Source organism: Camelina sativa, chromosome 9 (genome assembly GCF_000633955.1).
Source record: "Camelina sativa cultivar DH55 chromosome 9, Cs, whole genome shotgun sequence".
Classification (NCBI taxonomy): Eukaryota; Viridiplantae; Streptophyta; class Magnoliopsida; order Brassicales; family Brassicaceae; genus Camelina; species Camelina sativa.
Window position 1 is genome coordinate 11,950,330 of NC_025693.1, and position 12,571 is coordinate 11,962,900.

At 39.8% G+C, this 12,571-nt stretch overlaps 1 protein-coding gene and 1 long non-coding RNA gene across 4 annotated transcripts in view; one reads left to right on the forward strand and one right to left on the reverse strand.

Annotated features, from left to right (window-relative positions):
* The window catches only part of LOC104715205, a 2,637-nt gene extending 1,339 nt beyond the window's left edge, over nucleotides 1-1,298 (forward strand). The window contains exons 2-3 of the mRNA XM_010432637.2: nucleotides 33-1,027; nucleotides 1,264-1,298. Coding sequence (XP_010430939.2) covers nucleotides 33-1,027; nucleotides 1,264-1,298 — 1,030 coding nt within the window. The remainder of the gene's footprint in view (nucleotides 1-32; nucleotides 1,028-1,263) is intronic.
* LOC104710858 lies at nucleotides 9,851-11,550 on the reverse strand. Of its 3 annotated transcripts, XR_755106.2 has the most exons (5): nucleotides 11,372-11,550; nucleotides 11,039-11,252; nucleotides 10,812-10,935; nucleotides 10,535-10,625; nucleotides 9,851-10,280 (listed from the first exon to the last, which is right to left on the reverse strand). It is a non-coding gene; the product is annotated as an uncharacterized LOC104710858 (long non-coding RNA). The 3 variants fall into 3 exon arrangements; XR_755105.2 differs by having other exon boundaries at nucleotides 11,039-11,550; XR_755107.2 differs by having other exon boundaries at nucleotides 10,535-10,652; nucleotides 11,039-11,550.

Consider the following 12,571-nt stretch of genomic DNA (forward strand, 5'->3'; position numbering starts at 1 on the left):
TGGCGTGAACTATTTGAGACTCACTGTCTCAGCTTCAGTGTTTCTGGTCATCTCGATGGGACCTCGGTTCCTGCAACTCCTCAAGACACGGCCTGGAAAGAGCGTGACGGTCTGGTCAAAATGTGGATCTATGGAACGATCTCTCCTTCTCTTCTCGACACGGTCCTCAAATCGCGTTGCACTGCTCGTGAGCTTTGGGTCACTATCGAAAACCTGTTCCATGATAATAAGGAGGTCCGAGCAATTCAACTAGAGAACGAGCTGCGATCCTTCACGATTGGTGATCTCTCTGTTCTTGATTATTGTCAAAAACTCAAGTCAATATCTGATTTGCTTGCTAATGTCGACTCTCCTATCACTGAGCGCTCGTTGGTGATACATATGCTGAATGGGCTTTCTGAAAAATTTGATAACATTCACAATGTCATCAAACACAAGTCACCATTCCCCTCGTTTGGTGCTGCTCGGTCTATGTTGCTTCTGGAGGAAGAGTGTCTCAACAAACCCTCCAAACTGGTAACCTCTGCTCCTCTTGGTACCTCTACACCTCATCTGCTCTACACCGACGCAGGTTCATCAACGCCTCAATCACATCATGCGACCAACAATCGCAATTCATCTCCGCAACACTTTCCTCCTCACACCAACCGTGGACATCAAAACAGAGGACGTGGTCGTGGTCGCAACAACGGTTATCGTGGACGTGGTCGGCACAACAATCACCACAACATTAACAACTCATGGATGCCGCAACAACCATCGTACTGGCCAGTTCCACCCCACCAGCAACCGTGGATTCCACAACAGTGGCGTCCATCTCCCATGGTGTATCATGTTACCACTACTCTGCCTCACAACAATGGTATTCTCGGGGCGTATCCTTCCTCGGTGCCAACTGGACCTCCGATGCCAACTGCAATTCCGCCGAACATTGCTCAAGCTTTCGGCACCATGTCGCTGCAGAACCCGCAGGATTCCAATTGGTATATGGATACCGGCGCCACCGCACACATCACGTCGGAACCAGGTACTTTACGTTCTTTTTTTAATTCGAGTACCATTCCCTATGTCACTGTTGGTAATGGATCTTCTCTTCCCACCACCTCCATAGGCTACCTTTATCTTCCTTCTAAGACCAGACATCTCCACCTTAACAATGTCCTTGTTTGCCCTTCTATCATTAAAAACCTTGTCTCTGTTCGTTAGTTTACCACCGATAATTGGGTTTCCATTGAATTTGATCCCTTTGGTTTTCTTGTTAAGGACTTGAGCACACGGACTCCTCTTCTCCGATGTGACAGCTCGGGCTCCATATACTCCATCAACAACTCGTCCACTCCACCTCTTTCCTCTCCTCAAACGTTCTTGTCTTCCTCTATCAACTCCACCGTGTGGCACCGTCGTCTCGGCCACCCGGGAAACTCCGTTTTCAATTCTCTTATTTCTAATGGTTTAATAAATTGCTCAAAACCAGATTCTTCTCTTTGTCATGCTTGTCAACTTGGGAAACACGTTAGACTTCCATTTGATAATTCTGTTTCAATTATTTCTGAACCATTTCAAATAATTCATTCTGATGTCTGGACCTCTCCAGTTTCCAGCATCAGTGGGATCAAATACTATGTTGTTTTTCTAGATCATTATAGTCATTTTGTTTGGGTATATCCTCTTAAACGAAAATCTGAAGTGTTTTCCTCTTTCTTACACTTCTCGGCTTATGTCAATAATCAATTTGGTCGTACAATAAAGGTCCTCCAATGTGATAATGGTGGGGAGTACAACAATCGGCTTTTTCTTGCTCACCTTGCCTCACACGGAATCACCTCATGTTTCTCTTGTCCCCACACATCACAGCAAAATGGGAAAGCCGAACGCACTCTACGTACTTTAAACAATTTTGTACGTTCTCTCCTGTTTTAAGCACACATGCCCACATCTTATTGGGTAGAAGCTTTGAACATGGCCACTCATCTCTTTAACATTCTTCCATCTCAAGCCATTCATAATGAGATACCATTTACAAAACTCTACCAACAACCAGTCTCTTACGACCATCTTCATGTTTTCGGATGTTTGTGCTATCCAAACCTCTTAGCTACCACCCCACACAAACTAACGGCAAGATCAACCGCATGTGTCTTTCTGGGTTTTCCTTCCTTGCACCGTGGGTATCGCTGTCTTGATCTTACCACTAGAAAAATCATCATCTCTCGTCATGTCACATTTGACGAATCCACTTTCCCGTTTCACACTCTCGCTCCACCTCCACTACCTCTTACCAATATTGATCCACTACCTCCTGTCTCTCCCTTACTCCGTCAAACACCATCACAACCTCCGGCTGCGACACCGGTGCTGCAACCAACAAACACTGACCCTCCGCCACCAGTTCCTGTTGTGGTTCCACCTCCTGCCCATAAAATGGTAACCCGTAGCAAAAGTGGTATTACCAAACCACGCCAGCCTCTATCGCTTCTCACTCAAAAAATCTCTCCTATACCTTCTTCTCACCTCAAAGCTCTAGAAGATCCTAACTGGCATGGTGCAATGGATGAGGAATATGGTGCTCAAATTAAAAAGCGAACTTGGTCTTTGGTTCCCCGTCCCAAATTTGTTAATATTGTTCGTTCTATGTGGGTATTTACACACAAACATGATGAAGATGGAAACCTCACTCGCTACAAGGCACGTTTGGTGGCTAATGGTAAGTCTCAAGAGGTTGGTATTGACTGTGATGAAACGTTTAGTCCGGTAGTAAAACCAGCAACGATTNTACCTACCACCCCACACAAACTAGCGGCGAGATCAACCGCCTGTGTCTTTCTGGGTTTTCCTTCCTCACACCGTGGGTATCGATGTCTTGATCTTACCACTAGAAAAATCATCATCTCTCCTCATGTCACATTTGACGAATACACTTTCCCGTTTCACACTCTCGCTCCACCTCCACTACCTCTTACCAATATTGATCCACCACCTCATGTCTCTCCCTTACTCCGTCAAACACCATCACAACCTCCGGCTCCGACACCGGTTCCGCAACCAACAAAAACCGACCCTCCGCCACCAGTTCCCGTTGTGGTTCCACCTCCTGCCCATAAAATGGTAACCCGTAGCAAAAGTGGTATTACCAAACCACGCCAGCCTCTATCGCTTCTCACTCAAACAATCTCTCCTCTACCTTCTTCTCACCTCAAAGCTCTAGAAGATCCTAACTGGCATGGTGCAATGGATGAGGAATATGGTGCTCAAATTAAAAAGAGAACTTGGTCTTTGGTTCCACATCCCAAATTTGTTAATATTGTTCGTTCTATGTGGGTATTTACACACAAACATGATGAAGATGGGAACCTCACTCGCTACAAGGCACGTTTGGTGGCTAATGGTAAGTCTCAAGAGGTTGGTATTGACTGTGATGAAACGTTTAGTCCGGTAGTAAAACCAGCAACGATTCGCATGGTGCTCGACCTCGCTCTCTCCCGCAATTGGTCCATTCATCAATTGGATGTCAAAAATGCCTTCTTAAATGGTGAACTTGATGAAACTGTGTACATGCACCAACCGCCGGGGTTTCGAGATCCATCCAAGCCAGACCACGTTTGCCTGCTTCACAAATCCATCTATGGACTCAAACAAGCACCGCGAATGTGGAATCAACGGTTCGCATCCTTTGCTCGTCGAGTTGGTTTCAAGCAGAGCAAATGTGATTCCTCTCTTTTCACTTACAACACCTCCCAAGGCAGGGCGTATCTCCTTCTATATGTTGATGATATCTTGCTCACCGCATCGTCCACAGCTCTCCGCGATGCCATCATTGCTTCTCTCCACAGTGAGTTCTCCATGACCGACCTTGGTCCGGCACAATATTTCCTTGGCATTTCCATCAAGCGGAACTCTGCAGGTCTCTTCCTTGACCAACAACAATATGCATCGGAAATAATCTTACGGGCCAACATGGACAAGTGCAACCCATGTACAACACCGGCGGATCCTCGCACCAAACTATCGGCTGCTGACAGTCCTGCATTCTCTGATCCTACACTCTATCGCAGCTTAGCAGGTGCTCTTCAATACCTTACTTTCACTCGCCCTGACATTGCATATGCTGTTCAGCAGGTGTGTTTGTATATGCATGATCCACGCGACTCACACTTTACTGCACTCAAACGCATCATTCGGTATGTTAAAGGCACACTTCAGCATGGCTTGCAGCTCACGCCAACGAAAACCTCCTCGTTAACGGCTTACACCGATGCTGACTGGGCGGGTTGTCCCTCGACGCGGCGCTCCACCTCTGGTTACTGCATCTTTCATGGTGACAATCTCATCTCATGGTCTTCCAAACGGCAACACACAGTTTCAAGATCAAGTGCCGAAGCAGAGTATAGAGGTGTGGCCAATGTAGTTGCTGAAACGGTGTGGCTACGCAACTTACTCCTTGAGCTTCATTGTCCCCTCACCACTGCCACACTTGTCTACTGCGACAATGTCAGCGCTGTCTACCTCTCCTCCAACCCAGTGCAGCATCAACATACGAAGCATGTGGAGATCGATATCCACTTTGTCCGTGAGCGGATAGCTCTCGGTCACATCCGTGTTCTACACATCCCTTCGTCAAGCCAATATGCAGACATCTTCACAAATGGTCTTCACACACCCCTGTTCATGGAGTTTAAGTCCAGTCTCGGCGTCATGAACAATCCGGCTTCGACTGCGGAGGAGTGATAGAATAGGAATACTGTAATATTCCAATTATGTCTTTATGTAAACTTAATACACTTGTATATATACTCTTGAATCAATACAATACAATACAAGGTGAATTACTAAGTTACAGGGCGGTGGAAAATAAAAGACGATCCTAATCGTTTCCTTTTCTNTTTTTTTTTTTTTTTTTTTTTTTTTCTTCTCTTCCTTTTACCAAAGAGAAACATATGTTAAAAGAAAGGAAAAAAAAAACATTTTGACGTAACATATTTTAGTATCACTATCGTTGGTTCTCGTTCAGAAGCAATTGGTCACATAAGCCTTTAGTCGCATTTGTGGCTTATTGCCTTAACCATTACGGCTTGTTTTGTTTACATCCATGTACTGTACGTTGCTATTATCTTCTCTATATATGGGGATTTGCTTTTCCATAAGAAAGAAATATACATACATATATTTTAGTCTTTTACTATCACAAATATCACATAAATTCTTGGGTCTTCTTTTAGATTTCGTTACGCATCTCTATTATATTTTAGCAATAGAATGATTAGACGATACAAATTCAAAAATATGTGTAATATATTTCATGCATAATTTCATAAGTAATAAAGTATTAAGATATGCATATTGAGTTAGTCGAGATGAATTTAATGGCTAATTACGCCGAATATACAGTATTGAGTTAGTCGAAATGATTTTAATAGCTTACGCCGCATCTTTTCATTATCTATATTAACATTTTTACAGCTGTTTTGGCAAAAAAAAGCTTGGAGTTGGAAAATATTTACGTCCTATGCTATTGACATTTAATTTTTAGTTAAAAAAATTTAAACTAAAATATTAAAATTAATTTACTGATTTCGATCCCCAAAAATACATTAAAATCGGAAGTAACTAAAATTTGATAAATATGGTAACTAATTTTTTTTTTTATGATGATAACAATAACCACATTTATAGGGGTATTTTCTAGACCTTTTTAATAAAAGAATATATTAATTGCTTACAAAAATCTTGCTATTAATCGTGATCTGCAATCTCGAATAAAGATCTAAAATGAGAATATTCCACATATACTAATGTTTTCACGTTAATCAAATAATTAGTTTTGTTAATTTATTCAGCCATAAATCTAGGAGGGTCCACACTCATTCCATCTCCCATATATATATGTTGTTTGCAAACATTCAACTAAAAATATATATATGCTGATGACGCAGGGCGTGGTGGGTATGTTGCACTACAAATATTGGTTTGTATAGCTACCGATAATATTGTAGTTATGTACATATCTTTGTCACAAAATTTGGCTTGCTACAAATTTGATTCAAAAATTTATTTGCGCCTATAGGTTAGTTGCAAAATACCCGATTGTGAGAAATCGTAGCAAATTAGCTACAAATTTGCTATAATTATTATTGTATCAATTTGCTTCAATTTTGTCTCAGACTAGATATTCACCTGCAGTACACCCGGGACTATAGTTTTGTTTAATGATGTATAAATACTTTATTTATTATTTTATCTATATGTAACTAAATGGCGGTTTTTTTTGCTATTATTTTTGTGAACTAAATGTTTTATATTTTAAAATGTACTATTGTTTTAAAGTATAATATATTATGTATTGTATAATTCCTATTGTGTATATTTATTGCTTGACCGCGGGTTTAAAATTTAAAATATCTTTATTGTTCTAATAATTTACTTTACTTTAGTAAACAGTGAGTATGTTTTTGTGATTTTGTATTTTATTTACAATGTATGGATAATATATTTGTAATTCTATAATTTTTTATAATATAATTTGTCAAACATAATTTAGGTTGTTTCATCTATATATCATTTTAACAATTTTGTATTTATAGTTGTGCAATTCGATTAAAATGGTGACCCGCGGTGTAATTGGTTATTTGATTTATAGCATTTGTTACTTATTAGTATGGATCAAATGTCTTTATAATAATGTATTAGGTATTAAAAAACACTTCTTTAAATAAGGTAGGAAAACTTAATAATTTATGTTAGTTGGGGGCCTTTGGGTAAATATTATGTTTGTTGTCTTTTTGTATTTTTTTTTTTTTTTTTTACAACAGAATACAAGATTGGCTCAAACAAGCCAATATGTAGGAATATTGTTTACATAGGTAGCTGTATGCGGTAATGTGCGAACACGTCGCGCGAGATTGTCTGCTTTGCTATTCTGCGTGCCAGGAATGTAGACCAAAGAAAAGGAGACAAACTCCTCCTTATCCGTTTGAATGTCCTCCAGATACGCTGTAAAAGCTGGCCACTCAGAAGGCGAAGACACCATCTTCACTAAATCGGAGCAGTCGGTGAGAAAAATAACAGATTGATTATTTTCCCTAATCATACAACGCATAGCCCAAACAAGGGCTTCTACCTCAGCATGAAGAGGAGATAAGCTACGGCGGTGGTTGGCAGCACCCATAGTAGGAGCCTCACCCCAGGGGCGAAGTACAATACCATCCTTTACCCGCAAAATGATCTGTCACTTTCCAAGAACCATCAACACAACAAATGTAGCTCGATAGAGATCTAGGGATCCCTATGCCCCCAGTTCCATTTCGTCCCGCCTCCGCAGGTACATCTGTAGGTAAGGCCAATGCATCCTCCTGGGCCAAAGCCCAGGATTTTGCCTCATCCTCCGCTAGCCGCAAAATGGCTAGGGGATTGGAGTCAAGATTACCAAAAAGCTTATCATTTCGCGCTTTCCATATATACCACAAAATCCAAGGGAAAAAGGCATAATCTGGAGCGTCTTGAAACCGCCAAAATAGGAAATCCATATTTGTAAAAACAGAATCCGAGAGGAAAAGACCAGGGGCCGTCAGAAAATTTGACAAAGCCCAAACCTGTCTAGCTGGCGGACACTGGAAAAGAGTATGATTAATTGTCTCCTCCAGACATCCACACAACCCACACCCTGCATCACAGCTCATACCCCGTTTACGGAGGTTCGCCGTGACCGCTACACAGCCTGAAAGCACTTGCCAAATGAAATGTCGTAGCTTCGGTGGGCACCTGATTTTCCATACAAAAGCCTGAAGAGGCACAATGCTTGGTCCAAATACTTCCGCATCAGTAGGAGCTGTTATATTTGAACGGAGAACATGGTACCCTGATTTGACCGAATATTTACCGGACTTGGTAAAATGCCAGCCAGATAGATCCGGGTTGTCCGGTTGTCGTATCGGCAAGGCGGAAATAAGAGCCACATCTTCCGGAACAAAAGTCGCCGTAAGCTGAGCCATATCCCAGGAGTTTGAGGTCCTGTCGATGAAATTTATAACTCGAAGCGAGGGGTCAAAAACCGACCCTGTGCTTAGTGCTGGTCTCGGGGATTGAGCAGGGATCCATGGGTCGGTCCATACAGAGATGGAAGTCCCAGATCCTACCCGTTTAATGAGTCCTTTATTCACCATAGAGCGAGCAAAAATCATACTCCGCCACCCATATGAGGGCGAGTAAGATTTAATTGGATCCAAAGGATCAGAATGCCGGTAGTAGCGTCCCTTAAAAACCCTTGCGAAAAGTGAATCCGGTACTGTGATCAGACGCCAGAGCTGCTTTGCTAGCAACGCGGTGTTATAATCATCCAAACTCCGGAACCCCAATCCGCCAGTATCTTTGCCAGAACAGAGTTTATCCCACGCCACCCAATGCAACCCTCGGGATTGACCCGACGAGCTCCACCAGAAATTAGAAATCGCACTAGTTAATTTCCTCGTAACCGTCTTGGGTATTCGAAAACACGACATAACGAAAGTAGGAACAGTCGTGGCAACGGACTTGATCATTACCTCCTTGCCACCTTTGGACAAAAGCCTAGCCGGCCACCCACTAGCCCGAGCTTGCAACTTATCCTGCACGAAGGAGAATATTTTTGTCTTGGCACCCCCTAAGCTTTCCGGGATACCTAAGTACGAGCCCATGCCACCCAGGTTCATGATACCGAGCACCCCTTTCAATTCGTCCCTAAGATCATTATCCACTGTATGTCCGAACTGAACCGAGGATTTCTGAAAATTTATTTGTTGGCCCGAAGCCCTTCCGTAGTTCCCTAGAATCCCTAAGACCGCCTCACATTGTTCCTTTGTGGCCCGACAGAAGAAAAGACTATCATCCGCGAACAAAAGATGGGAAATAGCAGGACTAGCTGTCGATACCCTGATTCCTGTAATAAGTTTCAGCCTCTCCGCCTTCCGAAAATGGGCAATAAGCACTTCCGTACAAAGAATGAAAATATAGGGCGATAGAGGATCCCCCTGACGAAGTCCCCGACAAGGTGTGATGGATCCATAGGCATGTCCATTAATCAGGACCTTATACTGAACCGATGTCACACAGCACATTATCCATGATATCCATTTGTCACAAAAACCGAATTGCCGGAGCAAGTGTTCAATAAAAGACCACTCCACTCGGTCATAAGCCTTACTCATATCAGTCTTTATAGCCATAAACTTTCCCTTGCACGAAGGATTGGTTCGCAGCCCATGAAACATTTCCTGAGCAATCAGAATATTGTCCGAGATCAATCGTCCCTCACAAATGCTGATTGCGTTTCCGAGACCAGGGAAGGTAAAATAGCGCGGAGACTCTGGCACAAAACCTTAGAAATAATCTTATAGCCAACATTACAGAGGCTAATGGACCGGAGTTCTGCAGTCTTTTTGTATTTTTATTTAAAAATTATTATTGTTTTTTTGTCTCAACCGAAGGAATGATTGTCTCCTCCACAAACAAATTAGTAAAAGTAGAAATGAGATGGACTTGGGCTTGTTATATTAACATTTAATTGTCGAACCCAATGATAGATTATTAATTTTTTAATAAATGACAATGGCATGGTTGTAAATAGGTTGGAACTTCATGATTTTTTAAATAAATGTCTCCAAAAATGTATATATAGATATATTGTAACTAGTTGTTACAAATTTCCACAAAGTAAGTTGTCACTAAAAGTTACAAAAGACTACATTTAATGTGTAACAAATTTGCTACAAAATTGCTATCAATAAAACAGTGTCAATTTGCTTTAATTTTGGTTTCAGTATAATTGTTATAAAATTGTAAAAATCAGAAATGTGAAATGAAATTCCAAATTTAAAACAAATAAATCCCAATACCAATATTTTCAATTACCACAAGCATTCTTATCTTACATTTCCAAAAGACTCAAATAGTCATACAAAATATCTTAACTAGATATCCAAATGTTTCACAAACAAACTTGAAAGTAAAAATACAAAAACTATGCACACCATGTCTGTGTAGCCTAAACTGGCAAGTAATGTAAACACAAAATTAAATTATCACACATATATTTTCAAAGAATCAGTGTCACCTCTTCGACGTTTTGAGCTGTTCTTGCAGGTGCTTCTAAGAATAGCAGGTCATGTTCCTTGACAAACTGTTCTCCTTCCTCTTTGCTAACAGCTCTCTTGTGAGCAAGATCGCATTTGTTCCCAATTAGCATAATACTCATATTAGGATTTGCATGTTGCTGTGCATCCTCCAAAGCATTATGGTTAAATGTCTCTCCCCTGCAACCAAAAAGAACCAGAATTTTGAGCTTTGAGGGCAGAAAGATCAACACATGATAAAACTCTCGCAAAACCTTCTTATATGTCTTTCATACTTGGTAAAAATTTCCACAAAAAAACAAAACAAAAAACAATGAAGATTAAGTCAAACAAATATAAATTGAAACTAAGATTAAATCAAAGGAAAAAAACAGCAACAAGAACAAATCGAACCCTAACCGCAACAGCCAAAAGAGACAAAGAGAGAAACTAACCATGCCCTTCATCTTAGAAGTAACGTGTCCACTACATTGTTGCTTGCTTGAGCTTAGTAAGGATGCATCTCTCGTGATTATCAGAGGATCCCTATGCATTGGAACATAAGTCACAAATCTACATCATGATTAAAGCAAAGAAAACGCAGTTTTTAAATACTAAAAGAGATTTATGCAAGACAGTCTAGTGTCAAGATTCCAAACAGTTGACATACCAAATCGTAAAAACTATCAATCCAAAGATAATTCCATCAAAAAACAGAACCTAATAGCTCACCTTCTTCGATGAAGACAGACAACCCAAAATCAGTAGCTTTAAGCATAGCATTCACCTCTTTACTAGAAAGCAATAAATTCTCAGGCTTGAGATCTCGATGAACCACACCCATAAAATGACAAATCTGAACAACATTGACAATAGACCTAATTTGATACTTTCTGATCCCTAGAACAGGGTAACGAATCGGAAATAGAAAAGATTAAGGAACAAGGGGCGAGACTTACCTTTGCCGATGTTTGCGGCGGCGATATGACGTGATGCGAGAAAGAGGGATCCTCTGTTTGCTTTGGATTCCATGAATTCTCGTCTGACAGAGGGTTCGCTGTGATGCGAGAAAGAGAGAGAGAGATACATGGGCTCGCTATCGTTGGCTCTAGATCTAAGCAATCTCTCTCTCTTTCTTTCTTTCTTTCTTGCTTTCTCTCTCTCTTCTCTGGGCTGAAACAAGATGAATGTTAGATGTCGGGTCAAATGGAAGATAGGAATTGTGAAGGCTTCGCAGCAAATGGGACAATCGAGAATCTCAAGATCCATTAGCATCGTCGAGCGTTTCTTACCCTCTCTATTCGTTCTGTCACTGGGAGATAAAGAAGAAAGCTGTCTCTTTTGCGGGAGAATGGTGTGAGATCCATTTCCTTGGCCGGAAGCTTTTGAAATCGACGCTCCAACCATGTCAGAGAGAAAATTAGGTCTGATTTTTTCAAAGTGTGGAAGGTGAAAAGGAAAGAGTATTATTTAACAAAATTTATATTTAGAAATGATGTAAATAATAAAGTTAGCATCATTTTGATAAATGATGTTAAACTAAATATTTAACATCGTTTTTGAGAATTGATGTTAACTAAATAATTAACATCATTTCTATTTTCTGATACTAATAAAATATTTGGCATCATTTATTAAGTGATGCTAAAATTAATATAGATTAATATAAATGATACTAACTAAAAAAAAGATGCTAAAAATGAATTATCATATCATTTAATAAATAAAGTGATGTTAATTTTTTTAGGTTTACTGGATTTGAAATTAAAATTATGTCTACATTATAATTTGTAAGGATAATTAGTAACTAATTATTACAAATTTTGTTATGATACACAATATTGATTATATTTGTTACACATATATTGTTACTTATTTATAGCTAATTTACCACAAAAAATAATTAGTAACTAATTATTACAAATTTAGTCACGTTCCTAAATAGTTACTTATTAGTAGCAAATTACCACAAACTTTATTAGTATCTACGGTTGTCACTATTATTTACAAATGGTTACAATTTTGCTACAAAATTTTTTTATTTTAATTTTGTCACTAATTAGTAATAAATAGTCGCAAATATTTGCTACAAATTTTATTTGTGACATTTGTTGAAGCTATGTCATCCAATATTTGTAGTGTTGGTAGATACCGTGGTGGCAGTGGTACGTTTCAAATTATGTATATATTTTTTCATTGGTGAATCAGCTGATGTTGAATGACCACAAAAGACTTATGAGCATCGTAGCGGGACATATCGTGGGTAAGCTTTCTTTTTGTTTTGTTCACTATTTTGGTTGGGTTGTTTAACTTCTGATGTTTTGTGTTTTTTTTTGTTACTTGAAGATGTTAGTAAGTGATCTACAATGTGAGGGAGTGGTCATGGAAATTGGGGTACTATTGAAGATGAGATTCTTCCGTAAGTATCCTGCCTTAAGTCTAACTTTCACTCTCTATGTCGTGAACTCTATACTGTTTTACGAATTAATTTT